A 25,276-nucleotide genomic window follows, 5' to 3' on the forward strand; every position below is an offset into this window, starting at 1 on the left:
GTAATTAGAAGAAAATTCAGTTGTTAATAATAATTATAAATAACTTCAACTAAACTATCTGATATGAATTTACTACAAGTTTTATCTTTATAGTATAGTTTTGTATGATTTTAGTTATTATTGCTTCAACCAGCTACTGTAACAAATGAGCGAATGCAAATGGCCAACTTTATTGTTTTTGTTTACATTTAGAGTAAATTTTCTATATTCTTTAAAACAAAAAATATTTTATTGTCTGCCTAATATAGCAGAAATATATTATTAACATTAATGTTACAAAATATGAAAAATTTATACTCAATCTATTCAAGTTTGTAGATCATTAAAAATAATAAAATATCGCAATAGAATTCGGGAAAAGAAATCCATCGACAATTATATAAATTTTAGTGAGAAAGGCATTATCACACCACTAGGCGGATTAAAACAAAAATTTCTTTGGTTTTCAAATGTCCATTGAATACAAATGTAACTTTTATTTTTTATTTAAGAAAATCTGCATGCACTGTTATACCTACCGTAGGAGCATCAATTGCAACAAATGAAGATGGGTAGACAGACACAACAATAAAGCATGCTGCAAAAGATGAAAACTTTCCGTTGAAAGAGAGACTACCGACATCGAGAGCTCAACTACCCATAAACTGTGGATAGGTAAACCAAAGCTCGGTGGCCTGAGTGCAGTTCTTCAATTCAAGCTAGAACATATAAAAGGAACGAAGAGCATTGTTGTACGAGTCAAACTCTTCCTCGTTATCATAGCGGATAGAAGGTGACTGTCGTTTTGTCGTTCAAAATTATTTCAACGGTTGTGTTTCTTTCTAGTGTTGTGTTTCTGTAGATAAAAGTGTTAAATATCAATTTTTACCGTGCTTAAGTGACATTGATTTCTTATAATTTGAAAAAGCTGATTTTTATCACTATACGATAAAGAAGTTAAAAATAACTGGAGTTCAATTACATTACAAAAGTGATAAAAAATATAATTGCAAGGATACCAAACTCGAATATTTGTGATAAAATTTGGTAAAGACAGCGGATATTATCCAACGAACTCATGTGAGTAGATTACTACATACATTATTTCTAATGAGTGTGAAACAATGAATAACGTGTTACAAATTGTTTTGATTTGAAAGTATGAAAAGTGTTACGAAATTTGTGGAGCAAGTATTATGAATTATATCCAAGTAACTAATCATATCTAGTAACAGTTTTAATCTGGTTGATTTATGCTTCGTTGAAATTTTCATATTTTTTCGAGGACAACATATATTTTTAAACTATATTTTTGTACATTAAAAACGTAGACTATTTCGAGTGGCTCAATGAAAGGAAATATATGAAACATTTGGCGCTGTGAATTCTAACTTAAAAAATTAAACCGTATCATCCAATTAACATTACTTCTCTCAACTGTTTGTCAACCGTTCAGGTGGCACGACCTCAATTAAACAGAATTGATGTTAATCATCCGATGTATCAAATTTTAAAATCTCTCCAAGCGTCACGAAAACAGTAACACGTTATGAGTCACTGATGCATTGAGCACAATTGCCGCATAATTGTTTTACCATTAACAACTATTCGGAACATGAACTTAAATAACCACCTACCAACATCCGCCGTAAGGCCTGAAGCTATGAATTCTAGGAAAGCACGCGACGCGTAATAGCGAAGCGCCAATCAATCTTAAATTTACCTCCTACTTCCTCTATCATTTGAGACGTCGATTGTGACCGACTAAAATTTGCAATGCAAAACACGCATATAACTACCCTTGCTTGCGTTTCATTGTTTAGTCATTCTCATATTGAATGAGTAACTATGGCAAGAAAGAATAAAATTTCATGGAGTTAGGACATGGAAATGTATTCTATATAAACAGTTTCAATTTGTTTTTCAACATATAACGTAAATCTGAAAAATTTAGTTGTTACTGTATCGGATAACCATATCAAAAATGATGAAAAAAAAACGTTTCTTTGAATCGGCATTACAATATGTAAATGTGGACATATTTGGTAAAATTATCTGTAAAAATTCCCACAGAAGGGGATGATAATGGTAGAACGTTCATAATCGTAGTGATCGTAGTAGAACGTAAGTAGGTCAAATGAATATTCAAAAAAAATATTTTTTTGTTCAAAATAGTAAAGTAAATACATAACACTACCTGTGACTTTTTCGAAATTATTGTCAAGTTTGTCCCATCATCGTATAGATGTACGCGATATACGACGATGTTGTGTTACAATAAAGGTAATCAGTACTTTTAAAATCTAAAACCATATAGATTAAAGTTATACCTAACTATGCTAACTTATAACGACATTATTCGCGCATGGTAACTTACAACAACTTTTATGCTTCATACAGCGGTTATGTCACTGAGAATTATAACAGTCGAAACTAATAATGTACAAACCTTTAAGTGAACTATAACCAAAAAAACTAGCAACATCTACGGCCACGTTTTATTCAAGGTCGCTAGTAACTTCTTCATACACGACCTAAAACGACCTAAACAAAAAACAATCGATGATCGGCGAGATAAATTAAACTGTACATTTACTCAAGACAGCCTTCTAAGGAATCCCCTTCTACAGCATCTACATTTTTTGCTTGTCCCTCTCTCTCTCGAGGAAGCAATTTGTTCATTTTCCGTCTTACTACACCGACACAGTAAAAATTCTATTTCAAAGGTCGCAGCGATTCACTTGGTACAATTAAGATGAAACCACAAACGGGTGAGCCGATAAAGTCGTCGATCTTCTCAGCAGATCACCAGTAATTGCTGACCGGCGGCACAACCACCAACAATTTGCCAAGTGAATGCCATTCGAAGATGCCCACCCGTTTGGATGTTTTGATTCCCTTCATTTCTGATTGTTGATTCAATTGAATAAAGACCATCTCAGGCCCATGGAGAGAGTTTCTTTCAAGTACACACGATGAAATTGAGCACCGATATGTGACTTCAGTATGATGAACAGAGGAGGTTAAAAGAATTTGAACGTTTGCACATTCCTTGACATGCCTTCTTTTATCGCAAACTTTACATGAATAGACATATTTATCTGGTTTTTAGTTTTCCGGCATTATACTGACGATTCGATTTAATAATAGATGTAGCATTGCGGAACTGCTTACAACTACATTTGAACTCTGCATGAGCAGTGTGAATTAATGACTGAAGTGAAATACTGTTGACTATATTATGAATATATAATAAAACAGAAAAAAGTAAATAATACAGGGTGATTTTTTAAGAGCTTGAGAATTTTTTAAACAATTAAACGCATAAAATTTGCAAAATCTCATCGGTTCTTTATTTTAAACGTTAGATTGGTACATGACATTTACTTTTTGAAGATAATTTCATTTAAATGTTGACCGCGGCTGCGTCTTAGGTGGTCCATTCGGAAAGTCCAATTTTGGGCAACTTTTTCGAGCATTTCGGCCGGAATAGCCCGAATTTCTTCGGAAATGTTGTCTTCCAAAGCTGGAATAGTTACTGGCTTATTTCTGTAGACTTTAGACTTGACGTAGCCCCACAAAAAATAGTCTAAAGGCGTCAAATCGCATGATCTTGGTGGCCAACTTACCGGTCCATTTCTTGAGATGAATTGTTCTCCGAAGTTTTCCCTCAAAATGGCCATAGAATCGCGAGCTGTGTGGCATGTAGCGCCATCTTGTTGAAACCACATGTCAACCAAGTTCAGTTCTTCCATTTTTGGCAACAAAAAGTTTGTTAGCATCGAACGATAGCGATCGCCATTCACTGTAACGTTGCGTCCAACAGCATCTTTGAAAAAATACGGTCCAATGATTCCACCAGCGTACAAACCACACCAAACAGTGCATTTTTCGGGATGCATGGGCAGTTCTTGAACGGCTTCTGGTTGCTCTTCACTCCAAATGCGGCAATTTTGCTTATTTACGTAGCCATTCAACCAGAAATGAGCCTCATCGCTGAACAAAATTTGTCGATAAAAAAGCGGACTTTCCGAATGGACCACCTAAGACGCAGCCGCGGTCAACATTTAAATGAAATTATCTTCAAAAAGTAAATGTCATGTACCAATCTAACGTTTAAAATAAAGAACCGATGAGATTTTGCAAATTTTATGCGTTTTATTGTTTAAAAAAGTTCTCAAGCTCTTAAAAAATCACCCAATATAAGTATCTAAATATATAAAATATTCAGTCTATGCTTAATATCGTGCTTCCGTCTTGTCGTTTGTTTATTCTCTGTATATCAAGTGGAAGTGTAATACACTTACAGTGTAGAAGCAACAAAAAAATCAGTCTTTGACCAATGCTGCTCAAAAACGAAACAAGTTGTTACTACGGCGTGTTATTCGAAAATGAGATAGAATTGGAAACTGTAAATCATGGTAATCAATGATTGCCAAATAAACTATTACTATTAGGGGCCATCCATAGACCACGTAGACTAATTGGGGAAATTGAGGGATTTCTTATTCTCATGGTTTTTAGTAGGGCTCAAGATCGAGCTCAAGCTCAGATCTACAGTTCAGAGTATAAGGCACAGGTCTAACAAGCCAGATATCGTAGGTACGAGTCCCGACTTAAAATGATGCTTAGTATCCGTAGGATCGTAGCACCATGCATGCAATAGTCCGATAAACTCAACTCCGATTTGGATTATACATGGAATAGTTTATTACGTTGATCAAATGATACTTTCACATGCGGGGTGTCTTTACTTAAGTGCCGAAAGAACGAAAGTAAGTGACGACATTCTGGTCGTCAATAGAAAGCTGTTTATATTTTCATTAGATGGCGTTAACAGTTCAACACAAACTGCTAATGCTCTGGTGAAACGAAGATGAAACGTTCATGGCGGAAGGCAAACCGTTAAAATATGTGATATACATATATATATATATATATATATATATATATATATATATATATATATATATATATATATATATATATATATATATATATATATATATATATATATATATATATATATATATATATATATATATATATATATATATATATATATATATATATATATATAATGTGCACTTAACACAAACTGGTACCTATGCGGTACTAAAACGCCTAAATAACTAATCTAGTGCTAGTGTCAAACCAAATCCTTTGTTATTTATCCTAACACATCATATCACGTGGAATAAATTTAATAAAAAATTTGTTTATTTTCCAGGATGAAAACTCAACTAATACTATTTACAACGCTCTTTGCATTCGTTTACACATCTCCTCTACCACAAGTTATCGAAAACGTTAAGCTTGATGAGTTGCCGAAAGATTCAACGATTGAGGTAGCACCAGAAGAACCAGCGACGAACACAAATAATGTTCCAACAGTAACGGAAGCTGCTGCTGCCATCGACTTACAGACAGAAACACCAACAACTACGGAGTTACCTATCGATGCCCTTCCCACCGAACGAATTGAGACTAATGAGTCGGAAAATAAGGTGGAGACCGTTCAAAAAGTACTAGCTGGAATAACAAGCGATGTGGAAGTTTCTGATGTCAAGGAAGAAATTGTTCAAATGAAATCTGATAATATCAAAGATGATGCTGTAAAACTGGCAGATGCTATTGAACCCGCCGCGGTTGCCTCGGATGAGGTTGCTCGGGCAACTCGTACTAACCAGGAAGATGAAGAAAAAACAGACGCTAATCAAAATCGAGATGAGGTTCCCGCTACCACTTTAGCTAATACCGCCGAAGAACCAGAGCAACCCGAAGCTAAGTCGACTGTAGCTGAAGCAACTTTCGTGGAGACTGCTAAATCCACAACCGATGCTGTGACAGATCCGACGGCTAAACCCAGCGTAACTATTTCTACCGCTGCAACAGAAGCAAAAACTGAAACTACGACTGCTGCTGTTGTGCCCGCAGTCACCACTAAACCCAAAGACGATAGTTCAGAAGAAAGTAATGAAAGCCAAGAATCAGACGAAGACAAATCATAATCTTTACAATAATTATAACCGCTAAAACGAAAGTTATTGTGCCAATTACACTTACCTATTAATTTTGAATCTTAATCTTACTGTGACCAATTCGAAACAAGTTTTGCACGACATACTCGTGAAATTACTTCTTGTGAAAAGTTAATTAATGAATATGTCGATCGCTAAAGAATATTCCAGAAGTAATTTGCAAGAATGTTTCTATTTAAAAAAAATAATTGGTCGTTTTAGCTAGCAATAAACATTTGCTAAGTATAGTACATCATCCAATAGATATCACAGCTATGAATATCAATTCAATAACAATAAACATAATGAATAAACGTTCCTCAATACATCGAGAGAGGTATTCGATCGACTAACCGAAAAAACTCATCACACTTGTTATTTAGTTGATAAAGAAGCTACGATCGGGAAAAACCAACAGTAATTGGAATAATAATTCAGCTTTCCTATCTGATGCGTGACGATTTGAAGTAGGAAATGCAACTTAAGTATAGGCAAATCTACCATGGACCATTGCGGCTTTCAATGCAGCATTGAAATAGAAAGAAGATTGAAGAGAAAGAAGAAAAGATAATGGATCGCATCATGTAAAACAATTCTTGCCTCTCCCTCTAGAATTCAAACACCTAATAACAAACTTCTGTGTAGACTGAAAATTGTGCTAAATAAAACTACATGACAAATGTAAATGTGAAATGTAATAAAGTACATTGTAAGTTATTTAATCGTTGTGTCTCAATTAAAAATATCCGATTGAATAAAGTATTAGTGTAAAAATAAATAAAACATTCGTTTCAAGACTGCCCTAAGCTGTTTTGAAAATAAAGAATCCCATCATAATATATATTGCTGGTGGTGGTTCTAACAACTAAATATTTTGTATTACTAGTAATACAGCATATTTTTTGTTAAATCTTCCACTTTTTAGACAAAGACACTTATCCGAGATTGAAATTTAAAATTTTGGAACCTCAAAAACGTTATCGTTATCAAATCGAATTTTTGGTTGCAGACAATCTTTTCACCGCGGTTCGTCTGAAAAATCTTCCGAAAAAAGACGGGTAAGTAAAATCAAAGACATAACCGGATGATGTGAAAACAAATAAAACTCACAAACTTCACGTTTTGGAACATCGAAAATCGTTCTCATTAGTTGATTTAAGTGTGAATTTTTCAAACTTTAACTTCTTCGGTTCCATATTTGTAGAGGTGTATATACAATAACGTACAATTCATTAACGTCAGACATATTCTTACACACAATGGAATAAGGTGAAGCAAATTCCAGTAAAACATGCCCGGTTACAGAGCTTCACACGATGTGAATTGAATGAATACTGACAAAAACAATTCAACTGAAAAATATCAAATAGTTCTTTGTGGTCCAGTTTAGGTTCTTGTAAGAACCGAATTGACGAATTCCTTTAATGTTCAACAAGTTATTTTTTTAATGAAAAGCTTCTGTTGATGAATATTGTTGAGTTGTATTCACATAAAAATGCAGTGTGGCCGAAACGACAATCAACGGACAATTAAATGATATTGATGTGATAAATTCTTGCAACTGTCACAAGGAAAACAGTTATGATGAATGAATAGTTATGAACAGTTATAAGGCCTACAAAAGGAGTGAACAAAATTTGACAATGCTTAACAAAATTTAATATGGCCTCATATCAAACATTTTTCATTACAACTTAAGTTTGTTGCAGAACTGATAATTTGAAGTTGGATTGCCGTTGTTCTTTGTACGATGTCTAAAAGAGTGATTGATTCGAACGTAAACGGTAATACAAATTTGACATATTTTCGAACGTATCGCATACGGCCGTAAACAAGAATGAGGGTGTTTGAATACTTTACTGGTTTTTGGCGAGTGACGTACACAAATGCACTTTACCGTCACACGTACGGATAAACCTGATGAGTCGTTGTACTTCCGTATAGTACACACTAAAACCGATTCTCGAGCTCGACATAATGAAATGCCGAATTAAGCAACACAAATTTTCAGTAATCAAAACGCTCATTTCCGAAATTCGTTAATGTAAAGCTCTGACATCTCAATAAAGCGCAGTTTGTTGCCGAAGTTTGGTATAATATATTGCTGAACTTGTACATAAATAACAAGAATACCGAAAACAGGAAATCCGTTCACCGAAAATTCGAAAAGTGTGTTAGCTATTACTGAAATTCGGCCAATTACTTATCATGTAATGTCACCTACCAATTTCGCATAGTATTTATCGTGGAGATATATATGAATTGGGCGAAGGAAAAAGATTTCAGTATTGCGAGAAAAGATAAGTGAATTAAAAATGTTCTTTTTATATATACTTTTGAATATTTGTTAATTTCCAGGTAGAGGCATTGAAGTGCACTTGCGGCAAATGTTGTTATTCGTGATATTTTATGCGAGATTTGCATTTTGATTTTGAGTTTAATTGAACTTTTTTTTAAAGTATTACATACTATAAAAACAAAATCTTTTCTACGCACGATTACTGATTACTCGGCAGTTAATAATTTGATACCGATCGCTTTTGCCCAAAATTGTTGCTGACAAGCTTGACAATATTTAACAGTTACCAAATTAAGGATTGCCAAGATTCTAAATAATTAAACATTTTGCCGAGACTGTTAGCAAGTTCTCGGCTGTGCAAATCTCGGAAATTTTTACGCAGAGATTCAACAATAAAATTTAAGTTTGTAGGGGAAGCATTAACATGTCCTCTCTTCCTTATCTTTCATATTTTTCTGTACGTGATGAAATGATGGTGTTCAGATGTTCAATATTTATTTAGAATGATATGGTAAGACGCTGAACAATCCTTGCACTAGAACAATTACCAAACCCGGTTGCTTCCTACAGTCAGCCGTATTCTGCATTTCGATTGAATGTGGAAATTTGCATTCTCTATTTCGATCGAGTGATGCATTTGTATGGAAAACTCGAACTCGTTCGTGATACAGAATACAATATTTCGTATACGATCGAAACGGTATACAGACTCGCAATGAGTAACATAATAACGAAAAAACCTGTTTTAATCGACCTAATGGTGTAATGATGCCTTTTTTCATATCTCGCATATTTACATATATATATACATATATATATATATATATATATATATATATATATATATATATATATATATATATATATATATATATATATATATATATATATATATATATATATATATATATATATATATATATATATATATATATATATATATATATATATATATATATATATATGTGTGTGTTATATTCTTTAAATAATGTTCTTTGATTCTTGAGAAAACAAAAAGGTTTGTTCATAAACTAGTATAACCTACAGAGAGAAACAGTTCTCAGATCAGTTAGGCCATCTCTGAGAAAACGAAGTGAATTCCACTATTGCAGGTACTTCCGAAACCAAAATCCCGATATAATCGAAATCGGTTCGAGAAAAGTGACTGGACTATTTTTGAGTCACAATCTCCGGTCGTGCATCGAAACCCGGGAACAGGAAAGCCGAAATCAATTTGTTTGACCGTCTACTGACAATGACTACCGATTGGAATAGTTGTGAGGCAAGTTAAGAAATAATTTTACGTTTTTTTACTTCGCCGCTTTTAGTGACGGCATGAATATTTTAAAACTCTTCACCCTGTAATCCCGCAACTGGATGTCAGATCCGGATAAAATTCAAGAATTCAATATGGGACCACAAAATCTTTTGTTTGAATCTAAGTTTGTGAAAATCGGTCAAGCCATCGCTGAGAAAAGTGAAAAAGTAATTTGAAATAAGAATTTTTTCATCAATTACTCTGTTACTCCGGAACCAGAAGTCGAACCAAAATAAAATTCAGGAACTTTGTATTGAACTTAAATTCAAATGAAAGGTATCATAGTCCCCTACAAAACTTTCAAATTTCATCTGAATCCGACTTACGGTTCCGGAATTGTATGGTGAAGTGTGTTAAAAATTGGAAAGCAGCGAAACAAAAAAAATCGAAACTATTTCGATCGGTAGCCATTGTCAATAGACAACCAAACAACCCGATTCCGGCTATGCTGGTTCTCGTTTTCTGATGCCGGAAGTAAAATAATTTCTAAACTTGTCTCAACTTGACTTTCCTTCCCCACCTTTTGAATCCCCCTCCCTCCCTTGAATCCCAACCACCCTTAAACCTCCCCCTGTTTGGGACCCCCCTTGAACTCTCTCTTGAACCTCCCCTTGAGCCCCCCCCTCTCCTCTTGAATGATTCCTGCGCACGGGCCTGATTTGGCTTACATTGTTCTTGGATTTTTGATGAACGACCGAAGATTGTAGCCATAGACTCAAAATTCCAGTCACTTTTCTCGTACCAACTACCGGTTCTCAGATTCTGGTTTCGGAAGTACCTCTTTTCGTTTCCTCAGAGATGGCCTAACCGACCTGAGTACTTTTTCACTCTATAGGTTATACTAGCTTTGTTTTTCAAGAATCAAAGAAAATTATTCAGAAGAATACCACACATTTATATATGAGAGTATGTGAGATATGAGAAAGGTATCATTACACCACTAGGTGGATTAAAACAGGGTTTTATCTAAATGTCAAGTTATTTTAAAAGCATGAACTCCTGGTGCCAACCCCACAAAATAGTCATCCAGGCAGCATTGACAGTTGGCTTAAAGAAAATCGTTCTACTTCCTTCCGAAACGATATCCTTCGTTTCCTTCTTTTAACATGCGATCGTGGTATTTTTTGTTCCTCCTGCAAACTATCAAGGATTATTTTTAAGCAGAAATTGTAATTTAATATTCATGGAAGAAAAGGATGAATAAATATGTTATTATTTTCAGTCCCGTAACACATTAAAATTCGATTAGTAGTATACAGAATTAAGCTTTAGAACTTACCTCTCTAATATACATTCGGCACGCTAAAACACCCAGTGCCCACCAGTCAACTGCATGTCCGTATGGTTCTTTGGAAAGAATTTCTGGAGCTGAAATTGAAAAGAAACGAAGATTGCAGAAAGGACGCCTAATTAGGAGAATCCCACATCAATCTACCGAGTTATATCTAGCAGTGATATAACCGAGTTATTCTTGAATAAATATTAGCATATAACAAATGTTTTTTGCCCTTTGAAAATGATTGACCTCTACACAAGATATATCTAGCCAAATATTCTACATACTACTATTCTTTGAACACACCTATTCATAGTGTTTTTATAAATCTTATATTGCTTACGTATAAAATTCATTTACTCAGATACCATACAATAAACTCATTTGGCTTACAATGCTTACGAAAATATTCTTTAAGCGAGGAAAACACATTATATTTTCAGTCCCTCTAAAACTATGTTAGCACCCATATAACAATAACACCAAAATATAAATGCACAACATGCAGTATAAAAAGGTACCTAACACGTTCTCGTTTTTGGTCAACATAAGCAAACGCGGCACCCACTTTAAACAGAACTTTCTCATTGTCAAACGCTCATGCAATATAAAGCCAACACGTTCTTCTGATATCTTTACGATGTCAGCTAACTGACGCAATTTCACTTTTCGATCATTCAAAACGAGTTTGTGGATTTTTTTATGTTTTCTGGTGTTACCGCCTCATTTGGACGTACACTGCGTTCTGCACCACCGATGTCTCTAGGACCACGTTTGAAGTCAGCAAACCAACGTTTTATTATTGTTTCTGATGGAGCGGAGTCTCCATAACACTTTTCAAGCCATAGCTTCGCTTGAACGGTTTTTTTTCATCAAGAAGCAGTGTAAAATTGTTTTAGATTCATTGTTCTGAACAAAAGTAGCGTCACTCTTAGCACAATAACTCACAAACGCATAACTGTCCCATATACTGTGGGATTTCCTATGTATATGGAACAGTTAGATTTGGTACGGCAGTATATGGTTTACAAAAAAGTTAGATTTGATTATATGTACCTTTTTCGTGAACCATATGTTTTTACATCTTTAAGGTACGTTGCCAACTTTGAGTGGTAGACAAATAATATATAATATCGATAATATCTCTGCACTGTAGTCATTTCCGCACTGCAAGATAGATTTTCGTTTTAAAAAGGAAACAAAAACATCTCAAAACTACAGAAAGAAAAACTTTTTTTGCAGTTTGTGTTCATGTTATACAATTTGTTCTTATATTCTCGCTTAAAGCATTCATTTATCTGATAATTTATAGGCGCATTAGGCATTTTGTTTAACATTAACATGCTCACAATCTATCAAACATGGTATATTCGAATATAACACCTATAAACCGGCTTAAGACTACGTCGAACATTCGACAGAGAAAGACATGTTAATGATTCGATGTCAGACGTTTGACGAGTTTTTGCAAAAATAGGTTGACAAACTACTTGCTCATACATCTAATACTGAAGGCAGTGTAGTGCCAGATTACCATAAGAATGGTATAACATATCATTCTACTTACCTGAAAAATATCAACATGAAGATAGATAAATAAATTAACATATTAGTAAAGGCCTTCTTTTCACTAAATGCCTCATTTTCATCAGTTTTGTAATCTTTTTATTGTTCGTTCAAACTCAATTGTTGAGCTCTATTTTGTCTATTTGTGTGTTTCTTCATAATGCGCAGAAAATACATTTACATGCGATGCTTAACATTATCATAATATTTTTGTCAATGTTTTTAAAATGTACAAGTTTTCTCAGTTGCATTATCTACACAATATGGTTACATTCTAAACAAATAGTTTTCTGCCTCTTTGCTTAAAACATTCTGTTTTATCACTTATCATTCGTTCACACCAACTATTCCCAGTCTACATAAATCAACGCATTTCTTATGCACAATTACAACAATGTCTTTGTTTTCTGACTTATTCATTCTTATTATCGAACTAACCTAAGATTGAAAGCTTTTATTTTAAAGTGCTTTAAATTAAACTTGCCCAAGCGTGATTCTATTACTTTTTTGTTTAATCACTCTTATTAACTAGTGGTCTATTCTGCGAAAATTATTCCAGTTTTGTGTTTGTATATTGCCATTATCTGTGACTTATAATATACAAAAACATGTGCTTTTTACGAAATTTCAGACGCCAGGTTTCTACAAAAATCTACATTACGTCTCAAACCATTGAATTTATAACTGCATTGGTTATAATTTGTAGGCCAATCGCCATCGAAAATGTTAAAACTCTTTTTTAGCTTGAGTTTCGAATAACAGAAATGATTAATCATGTAAAGAGGTTAATGAAATAAAACTTCACGTGATTCAATCTATTATCTCATAATTAAATTTAAAACAATTTTTTTTCGAAATAACAAGAGACGGTGGGATTTCTGCTGACAACATTACACATGATTCAATAAGATGAATAGTTATTCCATGTCAAGAAGCTTATTCATAAACACTTCAATAATTTGATAAAATATTAAAATATTCAAAAGAATTCATTCCATTTATTTTCGACAAGTGTCTCCACAGTATTCGTATTTTTCAACAGTAATTATGACAAAATATAAAATTATCAAGATTACATTTATCTTTACCAATAAACTTATAGCTCACTGAAAATTTATTTCGACACCCTGTCACTTTTCACATGATCACAAATCATCATCAACATTAATATAACAGCCTTCAACAGTCACAATGAAAGCGTTTCTTTGAAAAGTTTTTTCACTGTTTTTCCCACCGAGTTTGTACTGGGACCGGTAGTATTAAATTTGAACTGAAATAGGTATGGTTGTACATCTGGGAAGGACGTATCAAAGACTGAATCTAGCTCTATCTGGTTGGGAGTTTTTGGCAGATATTCATGTCGATTCATTACCTCGGTAATATAAACAATTTTATCCGAAAGCATGTCACCAACTCTCTCTCTACAGACCTGACGATCATCTTCATTAGTAAGATTTATGAGCTCAAGCCGAATAGTCCAAACTTCCCAAGGGATACTTTCTGTAAGAAATGACCATCGTGCTTTCTTGCGCTGGTAGAACTCCAAGCTTATTTGTCCCGTACCCGAGCTCTCATTACTTCTTAATTGGCGACTGAACTCTCCGATTTCTTTTTTAATCGTCGCGTCTAATCTTGGTGAAGTGCAACACACGTAGGTGAAATCTATAAAGTCGCAATCAATATCCATGTAGCCTATGGTTCCCACTGAATACCGCGCTTCTCCACTGTACTCGAACTTCCCAAGACTACGATGGAACAAGATTGTGTGAAAGATGCTGGATACAGCTTCATCAACTTGACGACCTTCCATTGTGAGATCGAACGTTTGCGAACGAGCATTCATTGCTCGCAGTGTTTGTTCTAATCTATAACTCACAGATAATATGCGTAGCAGTTTAGGTATTCAAACTTCACGAAATTAGTTACCGTTTCCTACCCATTTAATCTAAGACTATCCCAATTTCTTTTCTAATTTTGAAATCACTCGAATGAGTGATGTTCTTATATCAGTAGGCAGTTAGAATATTATAAGTAAGTGGTCAGAGTAGTAATTAATCAAAATAATGCTTTACCCATGTACTGCAAAGTGCCGCAGAGTGTGTATGTACGAGAACCAATCCGCAACCACTTACTTAGACCAAAATCAATCAAACGAATGTGATAATCTTCATCCAAAAGTATGTTCTCTGGTTTTAAATCTCGGTAGATAATTCCGGCTTGATGAAGAAAATCTGTGAATAGAACGAAAGCGTAAATGCGTGAATATTTATTGCCTTTACTTTTCTCAATAATACTTACCAAGCGCTAAAGCTATTTCTGCTACGTACAAACGTACGAGTTCAAAAGGAAAGTAACCAATTTTTTGAAAAAGCTCTCCGTTTGGATAGAAACAGGAAACTGTGAAAAAACGAACAAAATATTCATTTGTTTATAACAAACAAGGAACAATTTGTACATCAATCGGAGGATTAACGTGCGTTAGCACTTCAACTAACGCGCTGATGAGTCGAAAATAAAGAGTTAAAATCAGTCGGTGTTGAACAGTCGTTCGCACCGCACGCGTATAGTTCTTGGCTCCTAGAAATTTTTTCTGGCTACCTAGAGTTTCCTTGATTCAAGGCATCAGTCTTTTTCAAGGCTACCTGAATCACTAACAGTCTTTTTAAAGATAATTAGTCAGCCTTTCTCAAGGCTATACAAAGAGTGATATTCTAATATAATCAGTATTTTTCAAGACTAAGAAATTAATTAGCCTTTCTTAAGGCTAACTATTCAAAGAACTATTCTTCGAACTAATCAGTCTTTAATAAGACTACCACAAAATCAGTCTTTATCAAGACATTTTCAAACTAGGAGTCTAATCGAAGACTAATTTAGCCTAGTTAATTTTATTTCAAATTTCATTCATTTCTAAAATGCCTGCGTCCAACCGGAAAGGCAACAAGCCAAAGGCTAAAAATAATTCAATACGGAATAAATCACAATCCGTTATTCAACATTAAATGTAAAAATGAAAGACAACGGATGGAATTCTCTTCCGTTGATTCTATGCCGTCTAACAATATTTACGAGATTCTTCCTGAATCCGATTGTAGCGACATAGAAGAAAATTCTTCAAAAATTCCCAAAATGGACGCTTGTCGTTCTTCAAAGCATTGCGTACTGAGCTTTCTACTTTTCTCTCGGAAGTAAACGCCTCATTTCAAATCGGACGAAGAGGAGAATGTCGAGTCTTGGTTGATGGATTGGAAGATTACGAACGTCTTATCCGATATTTGTCCGAGAAACTTCATAAATTTTATTCATATGATATAAAATCAGACAGACCCTTCAAGGCTGTCTTGAAAGGCTTCGATTAGACAACAAGTCAAATCAACGACCTTAAATTTACAAAACATACCTGAAAATCAAAAAACCGTTACAAATGCCACGCCCAATTCTTCTAAGGCACTTATTTTTTCGAATTTAAAACAAAAAACAGGTACACCTTCCAATTCGTCTTCTAATGGAAACAATTTATTGACAGGTAGATCGACCTCGTCATCATCTTCTTCTAATGTCAGTTACGCTAGTGTAACAGGTAGAAATCTACCACTTAATTCTTCTAATGTAAATAATCAAAACACAGGAACGCCTTGCAGTTCACTATATCGATTTTGATTGGTTCTTTTCGGCAAGCATTAACTGAGAGAGACGAAAGATATGAAATGAAAAGACGGATAGGTATTCTAGATTGAATCAGTTATAAATTTAGAACGGAAAAGCTAGCCTAGGCAGGCTCACATAGGCATGATCAGAAGAAAGAAATGAATTCTATTTTGCCTTCTACTTGAGGGGGTCGAACACTAAATTCGAGTCCTCAAGTATGGTCGTGTAACAAGTGTAGTTCTTAACCACACTATGCTACTGACACCGGCAAAATAGAATTCAAATCTTCCCGCCTAGATCCGATCACGCGATTATTATTCTTTTACTACTGACACCGCAGCTGTGTCCAATGCTTTTTAGGCACTAAGTTAGAAGTGCCAACCCCATACCTATTGTGTTTGAACTACTCGTAGCCTTTCGTTCCGCACACAACGGAGGGCATATCGCATCAAACGACACGGGCAGACACTCAGTCGAGATCGAATTTTTCGTTACATTTTAATCAACTCATGTATATGTTATTTGTAATTTATAACTGATTCAATCTACAATACCGATCCGTCTTTTCATTTCATATTTTTCGTCTCTCTCAGTTAATGCTTGCCGAAAAGAACCAATCAAAATCGATATAGTAGACATTATGCGGCAATTAAAACCAAATAACATATGCCTTGCAGTTCATCTTCTAACGAATAAATTGTTTACGTTAGGTAGATCGGCCAAATCATCTTTTTCTAATGGCAGTCTACCTACCAATATTCCTTCAATGTCATTCGCTTCTTTAAATGAAGTCGATTTGGGCGATATAACTGAAAATAAAATTATCTACCTACAAGATCAACTTTTTCAAATGATCATCCGAATGAATTCGACTTCATCACTTTTTGAAGCATTTCGAATCGGATGGCAATTTGCAAATAATATTATAATGAATCTAAAATTTAACAGTGACGTTAAATAATTATTTGAATATTTTAAATTGGAATGCTCGATCTTTAAAATCGAGTGAAGATGAATTTTATAATTTTCTCAAAGTTCACAAAATTCATATAGCCATTGTGACAGGAACTTTTCTTAAATCAAATGTCAAATTGAAAAGTAATCCACATTATGTGGTTCATCGATTTGACAGGTTTACTGGAATGGGTGGTGGAGTTGCCTTTTTTGTCCAACAGCAAATTAAGCATCGAATTTTACCTTCTTTTAATACTAAAGTTATTGAAAGCTTGGGAATCGAAGTTGAAACCATTCATGGAATTTATTTCATCGCTGGAGCATACTTGCCATTCTAATGCACCGGCTAACAATTAAATTTCTTTAAAGGCGATTTGCAAAAATTCACAAGATATAGACCGAAATTTTTCGTAATAGGGGACATAAATGCTTAGCATGTCCAGTGGAATTGTAGGCAAAATAACAGTAATGGTAAAATACTTCATAATCAACTCTCAGCTGGTTACTTCACAGTTCTTCATCCCAGTAATCCGACTTGTTTCTCTTCCGTGAAAAAAAACCTCTACAATTGATCTGGTTCTAACAGATCAAAGTCACATTTGTAGTGAACCGATTACACATGCTGACTTTGACTCAGATCATCTTCCTGTAACATTCAGACTTTCCAACGAAGCTATAACTAATCCAATTAGTTCTATATTCAATTATCATAGAGCTAATTGGTTGGATTACAGATCTCACATTGAAAATCATGTGGACCATGAAGGTATTTTAGAAAATTCTGCAAACATCGACACAGCAATTGATAATTTGAATCATTACATTATCGAAGCTCCACTGCTCATTCGGTTGAAGAATGTTCGTCGACGACAATATCAACGTTCTCGTGATCCTACTATGAAAAACATAGTTAAGGATTTACAAAAAGAAATTAAACATAGATTTACTCTTTTGCGAAATGAAAATTTCGCTAAAGAAGTTGAACAAATTAAACCATATTCTAAACCTTTCTGGAAACTTTCTAAGGTTCTTAAGAAACCTCAGAAACCAATTCCTGCTCTCAAGGAAGGAAATCAAATACTTCTTACAAATGGCGAAAAAGCTCAAAAACTTGCTCAGCAGTTCGAGAGTGTTCACGATTTTAATTTGAACGTTGTGAGTCCTATTGAAAATGAAGTCTCACTGAAATATGATCATATTGCAACTCAAGTGTTATTACAAGATGACATTATTGAGACGAAATTTGATGAAATTAAGTCAATTATTAGGAAACTTAAAAAAATGAAGGCTCCTGATGGAATTTTTAATATTCTTATTAAAAATCTTCCCGATGTTGCCTTGAGACTCTTGGTTAAAATTTTCAACAAGTGTTTTTCATTAGCTTACTTCCCAAAAAGATGAAAAAACGCTAAAGTAATTCCTATCCTCAAACCTGATGAAAAGCAAGCAGAAACATCAAGTTATCGACCAATTCTATCAGTAAACTTTTTGAAAAAAATGATCTTGTTGAGAATTATGTCTCATATAAATGAGAATTCATTTTTTTTTTCAGAGCAGTTTGGATTTCGTCATGAACATTCAACTACTCATCAACTTGTCAGAGTAACGAACATGTTAAAAGCAAATAAATCTTCTGGGTTATCCACTGGAGTTGCTCTTCTAGACATAGAAAGAGCATTCGACAGTGTTTGGCACAAAGGTTTGATAGCAAAAATGTCTGATTTCCAGTTTCCTAGTTATTTGATCAAAATGATTCAAAATTATTTAACTGATCGTACTCTTCAGGTTAGCTATCAGAATCGTAAATCTGAATTGCTACCTGTACGAGCAGGTGTTCCGCAGGGTTCGAGCGTAGCTCCAATCTTGTATAATATGTTCACTTCTGATCTTTCAAATCTACCCGTTGGTTGTCAGAAATCGCTTTTCTGTTATGACACAAGTCTGTTAGCCACAGGTAGAAATCTAAGAGTGATCTGCCGTCGCCTACAAAGAAGTTTAAATATTTTCAGTGATTATCTGTCAAAATGGAAAATAAAACCAAATGCAGCAAAAACGCAATTAATTATCTTTCCTCATAAGCCAAGAGCTTCTTTTCTTAAACCATTGATGCTCTCCGCAAGGCAAAAAATGCTAAGTCAAATTGATAACCTTGCTGTATAAAATATATTTCTGCAGAGTCCGCATTGTTTTTGCTGCCTCATGAATTTTTAGATCAGTGTGTGCAGTTTTCTCCAGTTTTAGAAAAACATTGATATAAAAAAGTTGTGCAAGATGTTTGAATTGAACGCAAAACTTGCAGACATGAGATTATTATCATAAAAGTTGCAGGAATACAGCGTTGTATACGCAATAAAAACAAAAACCAATCAGATAATTTGTATTCGGTTTTCATCTCCGAAAAAAAGCAGACCTGACATCACTTTTCAAAGATATTGAACGAAAAGTTAATTTCATCATAGTTACTCCCATAGTTATATATTACCGCCTGTGCAACTTGCTTTTGCAACTACAGCACACGGACTTTCCAAAATTATACCTATAGTGCGTATCACAAAAGTCGGGTCCTCTAAGATAAATGACTATACTGATTTGTTGTTCAATTCAACTAGAAGATTAAAACTGATAAAAAACAAAACGTAGAGAATTTTTTTCCGAAATATAAAAATGTTAATGTTTCCTGTTATTTAGATAATATATGTCATTACGTTGGGTGAACCATTTTCTATTCAACTCACTGTTACAATCGATGCCATATTTTAAAATATTCAAGAAAAATCATTTCGAGATTTTTCATGTTTAATTACACATTAGTTTGATCAAAATCGTCTGAGAATTTTAAAGAATGTTTGAATACACGTATTTCAAGCACCATTCCGATGATTCTCATTAAAAATAATTAAAAATAATAGACTGTTATTTTTACAGAAATTTGTGTACAATCTTCAAAACACGTTAATTTAAAGGCGCTTGAAAATTTCGGGCGTACGAATACATGTTTCACCATAAAAATACAGTTCGTTGTCGATTTTTCATTTACAAAAACACAAAATATAAATTCTACAATATGTAGCATTATCATTTTTCATGTGCAAATTATTTTACAAGATCCATGTTTGTGTTGAGAGAAGTTGTATTGAAAATCAAATGTGAAACTTATTTATTAGAAATTATGTTTGTTATGTTTTCTTGTTCCATTTCTTGTTTACATTACGTAGTAGATTGCACGAGTTTCATAACTGTTTTTTCGCTGATTTTATTACTGCCTTTTTGATGGTATCGACGCATAAGTTTTTGTATCAGTTGCACAATCGTTGTGAATAAATGTTCGTAATAACGAATGAACTTGAACGTATGTTGCACAACACAAAAAAATTGCGCTTTTTCCATAACACAACAGTTACTAGAATAGGGATATTAACTAACTTGATAAATTGCACAATCAGTAGTAATATACAGGATAGCAACTTAACATGCTACTTGGGGTATGACAAAAAACTCACTTTCAAGGATCATATTGAAGGAATCCAGGCAAAGTGTAATAAATATATTAAATGTTTATATATTCTTATAAACAGAAATTCTAAGCTCTGTCTAAAAAACAAACTATTAATTTATAAACAAAATTTCAGACCAGCCATGCTTCATGCAGTACCAAGTTGGTGAAGTAGTTGTTCCACCAGGAAGAAAACGCTTCCCTTTGAAGAATAAAATTCTGAAAATGATTTTGAAGCGTCCTCCCTGGTTTAGTACAAATGAGTTACACAGACTCACAAATATAGAACCAGTAGATGTAATGTCACATAATATTATAAGTAAATTTCGACAAAAATCGATGCAATCTTCAATTGAATCGATTCGCTCTCTGTATTAGTTAGTAAATTAGTATCTAAGTTCCTTTTTCCCATTACACAATACAAGTAGGTTTAGAATTTTCCCTACACAAAAATCTCAGAATTGCGGAAGCAAATGATGTCCTCATGGTAGTAACCAAATCATGGCTGAAAAGTCACCACTTGTGGTTGAACACCCAATTTAAATCTTAATAATTTAATTTTAACTCATATTTCAATAAATAGTTATTTAAAAAAAATAATAAAAAAAACCTGTTTTAATCCACCAAGTGGTGTAATGATGCCTCTCTCATATCAATCATACCATCATATATAATACTGTGGTATTCTACAAAATAATTTTCTTCCGTTCCTAAAAAGAATAAATCGGTTTGTTTGACCGTTTGACTGACAAAAGCTATTAATTGGAGAAGATTTGAGGTCGATTTAGAAAACTTTTTTACGGTTCTTCGCCCTTTTCAGTGATGGTACACAATTTTTAACACACTTTACATTATATTTCCGGATCCGGAAGTCGGATCCAGATGAAATTCAGGAATTACGTATGGGACCACAGGACCTTTCATTTGAACCTAAGTTTACGAAAATCGGACGCGCCATCTATGAGATTCAAACAATATTCAGGAATTTTGTATGGGACTACAAGATCTTTCATTTGAACCCAAGTTTGTGAAAATCGGCTCAGCCGTTTCTGAGAAAAGTTAGTGCACTTATTTTCACATTTTTTTGCACATTTTACCCCATAATTGCGGAACCGGAAGTCGGATTCAAATAATATTCAGGAATTTTGTATGGGACCACAAGACCTTTCATTTGAATCATACGCACATACACACACAGACATTTTGCGTACTCGACGAACTAAGTCGAATGGTATATGACATTCGGCCCTCCGGGCCTCGGTTCAAAAGTCGGTTTTCACAGTGATTGCATAACCTTTCTATATGAGAAAGGCAAAAAGAGTTCAAAAAACGAAAATTAGTTATGTACATTAATATCATATCTTATTTATCACCAATGCATATAATTAAAATTTGTAATTCCGTACATTTTCAGTAAAAACTGAAAAAATAATTAAGGTAAAAATTTAATTCAGAAGAACTTTTAAATAATCAAACAGTCTTAGGATTTATCGGATAACATACTTACGCAGAAAAACTTTCTTTTTATTTTGCCAGTAATGCAAACATTGGGCAAGGAACGGATGATGACCGCAAACAGTATGTATGTCAACCTCGTTTTTCACTTGACGAATAGCATTATCGTTGACGATCTACATAACATAAATGTAAACAATTGATTATGCTAGCTTTTTTTGTTACTAGACATACATACCTCAGCTTTACTCAATACTTTCAGTGCATAGAATGATTTATTTTCACCATTAGTCTTTTGCACTTTGTAAACTTTTCCGAAGGCGCCGCTTGCAATGTACTCTAGAATTTTGTAGTTGCTCTGGGCGTGACAGTCTACCGGAAAATGAGGCAAAAACAATGCTTCGGCATTTGAAACTGGCCAACAAGTTTTTGACAGAAGATGTTCGTCTGCTAACGTAGACTCATGCCACCTAGAAAAAGATAACACTTTTTAATACGACATATTGAGGCACAGAGATTTCTTTTGTGCGACTAGTTTTCACTTGTTCTTTGATTGCATTAACGATGGTTATGAGATAAAAAATAAAATAATTAAAATGAACGATGAATGACGATAAAAATAGACTCGCAATGGTTTCTATAGTCATCAAAAAGTTAAGGTACCAACTTTATATTATTATTTCAGGTGTCATTGTTCGGGATCCCATATTACAAGTCAAACGAACAAAGGTATTCAACGAAATTATAATCGAGTCAAAAGAAGATATTGTCTTTGAGCTTGAGCAACTACCTACTGCTACTCCGCTACTGAGATTAACAGAATTTGTACAGGGAATTGCTAGATGATAAAACCTGATTATATGTTAGTATAAATTTTAGTAATCGTACACTACTTAGTATTCTCCGGTGGCAAGACGTTCGGGTGCACCACAAAACTCAAAAACTTCTGATGGTTCTTTTTCAACGGAAACCCGAGTTCTATTCACAAGATGATCATTTTTTGTTAATAGAGACAGGTGCGGAACACCTGTCTGTATTAAACAATAAATTGATCATCTTGTAAATTAAACATTATCAATGTCCTCCTCTCATTCTGGATCGGCTGATGATACGTTCCCCACAGTCGAGCTATTGCAGCCAGCGGTCACCAGTCGTCCCGGCCCTGTGAGTGGGATCGTGGAAGGGGTCTTTGCAGCAAATTGCAGCCGCAGCACTCAATGTTCCCCTGTCTAATAACTTATTGAACTGCATCAATATTGACGAAAACTCAATACGGACGACAATTGCAGGAATGAAAGTCTCAACTTATTCTTATTAAGTGCTCGTGTGTAGTAATCGCTCCTCTCTGCAAATTATTTCGAAAGTCTCTCGCTACAGAAGTTTACCCCAATTTATGGAAAGCTTACTTTATGTTCCCAGTCCACAAGAAAAGCGATAAAAAGGATATAAACAAATACCGCAGTATTACTTCCCTCAGCGCTATACCAAAGCTGTTCGAAAAGATTATACTGACACCAATTTTCAATCACTGCAAGCAATATATTCTCGATACTCAACACGGTTTCATGCCTAACCACTCAACAACCACTATAGTTTTACGACAACATTCCATATCCATTGCCTTTCGCGTATTAAATTAAAGGTTCCTATTTTGCGGGATAACTTATAGAAGGCACGTAAATCTTTATATCGCAATAATTTCTGCAAGAGGAAATCTATATAAGAATGTGTTTGTTTCTAATCAAATGTGTTAGTGGATGTAAGCTGAAACTGAAATATATTTTCTCGAGCAGTCTTAAGGAAAGCGGTAGAGTTTTAGACTAAAATTTTCGCTTTTCTTGAATTGCAATTTTGAGCAGAATGATCCGATTGATTTATTTTCAACCATATGGAACATTCATTGATTAAAATCAGGAAAGGACGCGCCGGAATTTGTTTTTACGCACACATTTTTGACATTACTCATACGCTTGCAAAGAAACTTGCTCATTGAGGATCTTGGCGTCCATCTCGATGAACAACTTACATTCAAGCATCACATCAGTTACATTGTAGCTAAAGCTTCCCGTAGTTTAGGATTCGTAATGAGAACGGCTAAGCATTTTACAGACGTACACTGTTTAAAATCACTTTACTCCTCGCTTGTTCGTTAAACTCTTGAATATTGCTCGGCAGTTTGGAACTCCTGCTACCTGAGCGGTGCTCATAGAATTGAGGCAATACCCGTTTTGCTATTAATACTGGTTTACAGAGATCGTTCAACCGTGTTTCATCTGGGTATGATTTTAATGTGTCACGAAGCAGAATACGTACAAATATTCTGAATATTATTAGGAGTTATCACTAGGACCAAATTGTGTCTGTTGATTGTAATAAATAAATAGATAATTATATTAATACATCTATAAAATCAGCTTTTAGACAAATGTTTAATGGTTCGAGATTTAGGCGTAATCTTAGACTTCAAGCTTAGTTTTGTGGAACACTGCAACACCATAATCAATAATGCAAATAGTATACTGGGCTTTATTAAACGCTTCAGTCCTAACTTCCAGGACCCTTATAAAATTAAATTATTATATAGCACATATGTCAGACCTATTTCGGAATATTGCAGCCTAGACTCCATATAATATTATTCACGAAGAACGCATTGAATCGATCCAAAAAAACAATTTCTTTTATATGCACTTCGCAAATTAAACTGGACAGCATCATATGAAGTACGCTGCGTACTCATCGACATACGAACACTTAAAGAACGCCGCGACCTTGCAATGCTTTATTTTATCAGCGACATTATTTCTCAACGCATACAATCACCTTCTTTATTATTGCAATTAAATTTGTATATACCTAGCAGTCAATTAAGAACCAGGAAATTATTTTTGGAAAACACACACTAGAACAAATCATGCAAAATATAGTCCAATCAATCGAATAATGCGTCACTACAATCAGTACTGCGAACACATTGACCTTACTATGTCCAAAAATTAAATGAAATTCCAGTTTTGCCGGTTATCAGGAGTTAGGTGAGCGTCTCTATTTTATAGCAGATGTTTCCCAGAATCATGCATTGCTTTCGTAATATTGTCTCGATCACTGAGTAGCTCAAGTCCGATCAGGTTACATCTGTGTTCGTCTCCGGGAAGATTGTGAGCCTCTGTCGATGGCAGCTGGTGTGAAGCAAATTGGACAAATTTATGCTTCACAGCTTCAATGCGTTGCACCTTATTATGATAATAAGGTATCCGAGAACTCGAGG

At 34.3% G+C, this 25,276-nt stretch overlaps 3 protein-coding genes across 3 annotated transcripts in view; 1 reads left to right on the forward strand and 2 right to left on the reverse strand.

Annotated features, from left to right (window-relative positions):
* Positions 1-25,276, reverse strand: part of LOC131425210 (serine/threonine-protein kinase S6KL) — a 56,198-nt gene that overhangs the window by 16,638 nt on the left and 14,284 nt on the right. Inside the window, exons 3-7 of the mRNA XM_058586890.1 lie at positions 22,247-22,478; positions 22,061-22,184; positions 14,757-14,855; positions 14,531-14,689; positions 10,896-10,984 (exon numbers count right to left, since the gene is read on the reverse strand). Coding sequence (XP_058442873.1) covers positions 10,896-10,984; positions 14,531-14,689; positions 14,757-14,855; positions 22,061-22,184; positions 22,247-22,478 — 703 coding nt within the window. The remainder of the gene's footprint in view (positions 1-10,895; positions 10,985-14,530; positions 14,690-14,756; positions 14,856-22,060; positions 22,185-22,246; positions 22,479-25,276) is intronic.
* Positions 690-6,721, forward strand: LOC131425208 (serrate RNA effector molecule homolog). Its single transcript, XM_058586888.1, has 2 exons — positions 690-1,059; positions 5,210-6,721. Coding segments are annotated over exons 1-2 (783 nt in total). The 5' UTR covers positions 690-1,057; the 3' UTR covers positions 5,991-6,721.
* Positions 12,547-14,507, reverse strand: LOC131425209 (autophagy-related protein 101). Its single transcript, XM_058586889.1, has one exon. The coding sequence runs from the start codon at positions 14,299-14,301 to the stop codon at positions 13,645-13,647; it is 657 nt and encodes a 218-aa protein (XP_058442872.1). The 5' UTR covers positions 14,302-14,507; the 3' UTR covers positions 12,547-13,644.

The sequence above is a fragment of the Malaya genurostris genome, chromosome 1, assembly GCF_030247185.1.
Source record: "Malaya genurostris strain Urasoe2022 chromosome 1, Malgen_1.1, whole genome shotgun sequence".
Lineage (NCBI taxonomy): Eukaryota > Metazoa > Arthropoda > Insecta > Diptera > Culicidae > Malaya > Malaya genurostris.

What these genes read in the sequence shown, in the direction of transcription:
- LOC131425209 (XM_058586889.1), bottom strand. Translation starts at nt 14,301, where the DNA reads ATGAATGCTCGTTCGCAAACGTTCGATCTCACAATGGAAGGTCGTCAA.